This window comes from Centruroides vittatus, unplaced genomic scaffold (assembly GCF_030686945.1).
Source record: "Centruroides vittatus isolate TY-2023 unplaced genomic scaffold, ASM3068694v2 contig_424, whole genome shotgun sequence".
Lineage (NCBI taxonomy): Eukaryota > Metazoa > Arthropoda > Arachnida > Scorpiones > Buthidae > Centruroides > Centruroides vittatus.
The window spans coordinates 794,010-800,009 of record NW_027122230.1 but is presented as its reverse complement, the minus strand read 5'-3'; the positions used below and the strand labels follow the sequence as shown (position 1 = coordinate 800,009).

Here is a 6,000-nt window from a genome sequence, read left to right as displayed (position 1 = left end):
CTAGCTGGGGCCAAGTAACTAGTAAAAATTCAGTAGCAAGTAAATTACTCTCTCTTCAAAGACAGTTTACCATCAGAATTTCAAAGTGCTGCAGAACGGTTTCTACTAATGCCTCTCTGAGACTAGAAGAGCTCCTTCCTTTGCCACTATATATTGTAGAAAATGTTCTAAACTACTACATCAGAACTACAAACATCAAGGCTCAACAACAGTTTCTACTGCTATCTACGGCTGTTTATATGCTACCACATTGCAATTACCCTACTATCTCTGATCATCACCCTGTAAACAAGTTTATCCCCAGGGTACATTTGGTGTCATCTGCTTTCTCCATGGATAACCATGCAGACATTAATATCTACACAGATGAGTCTAAAAGCCCCCTTCATGTTGGCTCAAGTATCTGTATCTTCCTCCAAACTGACATATTTTGCCCAAAATATGTTAGAAGGTACAGATACCTCCATCTATCAAACTGAAGATGCTGACTACCAAACAAAACTCTGTCTATCAATATTTACAGTGATTCTCAGTCTGTCCTAAAAGCTCTATTAAATCTCAATTGCAATAGCAATTAAATCACATATCCAGCACCATATTAAAAATCTTGTAAATAAGATAACTTTTATATTTTTTTCTTGGCCATTCTGACATACTTGGAAATGAAAAAGCCGACTTTGAGGCTGTCAGCTGCAAAGGACACTGACTTGGACTACACATCCCTCTCTCACGTAGCAGCCTTACAAATTATATTCATGACAACGCTATGCAAAAGTGGAATCAACAATGGTTGAGCAGTAAAACTGGTAGAATAACAAGACTTTGTTTTCCTAGTGTTGAATGCAGGTTCTCATCACCACTTAGAGATTTAACGTTTGCTACTGCTCAACTACTTACTGAGCATGTAAAACCGGGCAGAAACAGCCTCTTGCTTTTGCTCTACAGAAAACCTAGACACCGTCGACCAATGATCTATCATTGTCCAATGTACGATCAACATAGACTTATTCTAAAATTAGAAACCTTTACGATTGGTTTCAGGTGGCCATGTCCACTCGATAAGCTTGCTCAGAAGCCACTGTTTGATGCTTTTTACAATTATGTTAAAAAAAATATGGAAGAAAAGACTATTCATAATTTCTAGTTGTACATTTCAGTTCTCACTAAAAGCTGAATACTAATTTTATGTTTACTTTGTATCATGTATTTTGATTTATGTATTTTTAGTGTTGTACATCCATAGGAGTGGTGCACTTATTCAAATAAATAAATAAAAAAAAGAGAGAGAGAGAGAAACAACTACACAGCCTCCCCTAGAAATTCGAAAAAATTATTTAAATGCTAAGTTTTAATTAAAATAATCTTCTTAGGCTTCTTGTAAGTTAAAAAAATGTTTTAATTAAGATATTTCTTTTCCGGTACATAGTAAATGATTAAAACTTTATGAATCGTTTTTATTTTACCTACATACAATTCATATCCTCTATCAATTTACATCATCTTGCTCCCCTGGCCCATTGGCTGGCGTCGTCCTTGTCTGCTAGCGTTATTATTCTATCAAGTCACACCTGATGGCGTTAGTACAACGAGCGTTCTTAATAGAAACCGCCAAATTCAAAATTCCACCACTCAACGAGTTCAAAAAATAAGAATATTACGTATCTATTACCCTCCTCCCCTGAGTAAGAAATCGTAAGAAATCCTTGACCACCACCCACCCCAAAATACCTTACGTAATTTATGGACAGCTCCACAAAAGGAAAAAGAAAGAAAAAAAAGGCAACAAACAGAGAAAGTGAATAATAATAATAATAATAATAATAATAGGAAGAAAAGATCGTCAACATGTACTATGGATTCAAATTTGGTAGGGAACAAACGTCGGAAAAAAGAAAAGGATGGTCAATAATGTGAGTAATAATTATGGTAATTTATTAGAATAGGTTAGGTTAGAACGTGCGTCCCCACTGTTTCCTTTCTTCTGTTCGCTTTTTTTTTTGTTACTACCAGCCTCAAATCGCGTTCAAAATGGCGACCGGAAGCGCCGCAATTTTGCCACTATAGGTAAATTTAATTGTATAATCTGCTATTCTCTTATATACTACATCTGATTTCATATATTCGAATAAACCAACCTGAATGATTCTTGATTTTTCAGTCCATAGGCAGCATAAAAGCAGCTTTTGAAGAGACACAGGTCGTCTTCCAGGAGCAGTAATTTTTTTATGTGTAAAAAATTGGGATTACAGCAGAGCAGCGATTCTCAACATTCTTAGCTCCGCGATCCCCCAAATACTAAATATAAATAAAATTAATATTTCACGACCCCCACCCAAAGGAATAATAACAGTAAGCCTTACTATTACCAATTGAATTTTGACTGTAATTATGAATGTAAATTTTTAAAATATTATATAATCACATTCCCCAACTTTCTACATTAAGAAAATACCGACAGTATAAAACATGTAATACAACTATTCCTATTATTTTATGTCGCTGCGTTTATAGCGACGGGTATGAACATGCATGTATGACGTGTACACACATGAGCAATTTACAAGTTCCAACTTGATGTGTACGTGCTCTTTGTAATTTGATCTCCTTCTATAATACTCGCTGTGAGAGCATGTTTGAATATGCATATGGATGCGTTTGAACAAGTCGTGCTGTCACTAGTATAAAAGAAGCGCTGGCGATTGCACCACTTCAGTTGAGTTTCGAATGTGAACCGTGCGTCTGGTGCTTTTATTTTAGTGTGCGGTCAACCGTGAAACTGAATTATTTTGTTTTTTAAATTTCTAATGCGAAATAGATAAATTTGTGAAAAAACGAAGTGAGCCATCTACATACAGTGAATCGATTGGTAAAAAGACAAAGTTGTACAATGACAGTTATTTAAATTATGGTTTCACCTCATTGGATGGAAAGCCACAGTGCGTTGTTTGCTCTCCGATGAAAGTATGAAGCCATCAAAATTAGTTCGACACTTGGAAACTAAACATCCGGCTCATAAAAACAAACTTTTGGAATTTTTCGAAAGAAAATTACATACCTTGAGAAATCAACAAACTTCTATTTGTAAGTTAAGCCATACTGATAAAAGTGCACTTGTAGCATCTTATCTCGTAGCATTAAGAGTAGCAAAGATCAAAACACCATACAATCGCCGAAAACCTCATATTGCCTGCTGCAATTGATATGGTCAGTATTTTAATAGGTGTGGAAGAAGCAAAAAAATTGAAAAACATCCCGCTTTCTAACGGCACAATATCAAGGCGAATTGATGACATGGCTGCTGATGTTCACAATCAGGTAATTGAGCGAGTTCAAGTGAATTTTTTAGTATTCAATTTGATGAATTAACGGATGTAGCAAACATGTATCAGTTCTTATGTTTTGTGAGGTATGAATGCGATAGGGACACATCAATCAAAGAAAATATGTTGTTTTGCAAAACAGTACCGGGTAATGCAACAGGACAATGTCTTTTTGATGTTTTTTTTGAAGCTACGAGAAAATATACTAACCTATATAGATTGGACAAAATGTATTGCAGTATGTAGTGATGGTGCAAAGGCGATAACAGGAAAGAACAGTGGATTAATGAAAATATTAAGAGATCGTCTTATACTAAGGGTTTTTTTTTAACTCTTTCCGCCCTGTGGGCACTAAGAGGGCCTCTTTTAGTAGGCCCATTATGGGTTCGGCCAGGCCCACAATGGGGCGACCGGGTGGTGAGGGACGGGGCCCGACATATCCGAACGGACCACCCCGAAAAATTCCTGGGGATTATTCGACCCGTTCGGATTCGATCCCGGGTCCCCCAGAGCGGTAGGCTGCCACCTTTACCGCTCGGCCATCCGGTGGAATGGACGCACTACTTCCTTCACAGACACGTTCTTGTCACAAAAAATATGCCGGAAAATCTCAATCAAATTCTTTGTGAAGCTGTAAAGTTGGTTAATTTTATTAAAAGCCGACCGTTACAGAACAGTCTGTTTGCTAAACTATGCAATAAATAGGCGAAAATAAAAAAACCTCTTCTTTTCCATACAGAAGTTAGATGGTTATCGCGAGGGAAAGTGTTAACTCGGGTTAAATGTTCAAAATAAATTTTGTGAGACCTCTTCCGAGGAACAGGTGGCGCACCGATTCGACTTGCTCCAGGGCGCTGAATAAGTAGTTATGCCACTGCACACAATCCCTTTATTTCCTCACCTCCTGGACCTTTACTCATCAAAATTTAATAACATCTATCCTCCTAATAAACAAACTTTCCTGCCAAATTTCAGAAATTTTCGACAAAAAGCACAGGTGTTATTAAGCTTAAGCTTCAAATAGGGTAAACAAAATGTGCCACCCCCTTCCCATACACATCTACACAAACAGAAATTACCCACGAATTTTTTCGCATTTCTCGACATTTCGAGGTGTCCTAAGTCCAAAAATGTAAAAATCTTGGAATGAGGAGCATTTTTCTATCCATGGCCACACTTTCCCTCTTATATAGTTATAACAGACGGGAAAATAAAAATGAAAAAAAAGAGTATATTTTAAAATTTTCTATTATAAAAACTAACAATATTCAAAATTTGCATTTACTATATTTTATTGAAAATTCGGTAAAATTAAATATAAAAAATATTTATGTATATTGCCATCGACGTCTAAGTCACAGTCAGACGATATGGAAGGTCTGGCCAAGCGCCATCTGGCGTCGTGTCCGAAAAGCGGTGTCGTGGCCGTGAGATATTAAAGGATAATGTAAAAGTAGACGTACCGTACGTGTTTATATGTTGCCGGTGGTGGAACTGTTGCTGTGATTTTTAACGACGATGCTTTTTATTAGTAAATATTTAGGATTATCGAAATTAACGTTGTTGTTATTTGTTCTATGGAGACTTTCAGGTGAGAACGATTTCTAATTGATTTTTGTTGTCGGTCAAGGTCGTATTTGGACGAAATCAATGATCGATATCTGCGAACCGTTTGATATTTATTAATATACAGTTTTTTATCTTTCAAATTTAATTCATTCGTGCCGATTGTTACGCTTTAGTCGTTGCACGTAAATTTCACTTTTCGTGTAGATTTTATTAAAAATGAATTGTTGAAAAGAAATGAAAACGTCGTCGTTCGGTTTCCGAATTAATTGTTTATGAATCTATCGAAAAATAAATTTGCACATTTTCTGTATTTATTACGTCGAAACTTATGCAAAATATTTATAATATTGTGTACACGTTTTTGCCGAAATCGAAGAAGAATGTGCTTTTCCTTCGTAATTATTTGTGATTTTTAAAATATACTGTATATAATTGAAATGAGTTTCTTGCTCCTCCTCGTTTATTTTTAATTTTCGATCCGGCCGTTAGTTACTTTTTGGGGTCGACCGGAGTGCTAAAACTATTCGGATCTGCTGTGTGAGTCCGTGTATTTTCCGATTACTTCTCAGCTCTTCTCTGCTTTACGCTCTCGCAGAAATCATCGTTCTGTTACTGGCGATCTCCTAGAAATCTTACATATGATTTTAAACAGTTTCGAATTGAGACGTAGTTTATGTAGATGTGACTGAAGCTCTGACTTCTTTCTTCTACATTTACTTCTCGACCAGCTTTCTTTTGAATTCTATGTAAATATTTATGGTCTCTGCTATGGTCCTGTGCTTGTATTTAAAATTTTATTTTGTGTTTTAAAGACAAGATGTCTATCTTTGGTTTCGCAATTATGAGGTGTACTCTACAAATGCAAGTGCTGCCATTGTTAATGACATTTTGTGATGCATTTTTGTATTAAATAGTAAAATGGTATCTAAGGTAGAAGTAGCCGTCTGTAAACTACGTGTTTACTAACTGGATAAATTCTTTCATAAAACACCAATTACCAAAGAAACTGCCACTAATTAATATAAAGAAATAAACTTAAATATTTTACAAATGTTTCTGGGTATATTTTTTCTAGCTGTTCTTGGGTAAGTTGATGTTTTAAAATAGAACA

At 35.8% G+C, this 6,000-nt stretch overlaps 1 protein-coding gene across 2 annotated transcripts in view; it reads left to right on the top strand.

The window, feature by feature from the left end:
* The first annotated feature begins 4,733 nt into the window (after positions 1 to 4,733).
* The window catches only part of LOC136976766 (tyrosine-protein phosphatase non-receptor type 5-like), a 104,768-nt gene continuing 103,501 nt past the window's right edge, over positions 4,734 to 6,000 (top strand). For both annotated transcript variants that reach the window (XM_067272127.1, XM_067272126.1), the window contains exon 1: positions 4,734 to 4,911. In XM_067272127.1, the coding sequence (XP_067128228.1) occupies positions 4,839 to 4,911 (73 nt within the window). In that variant the 5' untranslated portion in view covers positions 4,734 to 4,838. The remainder of the gene's footprint in view (positions 4,912 to 6,000) is intronic.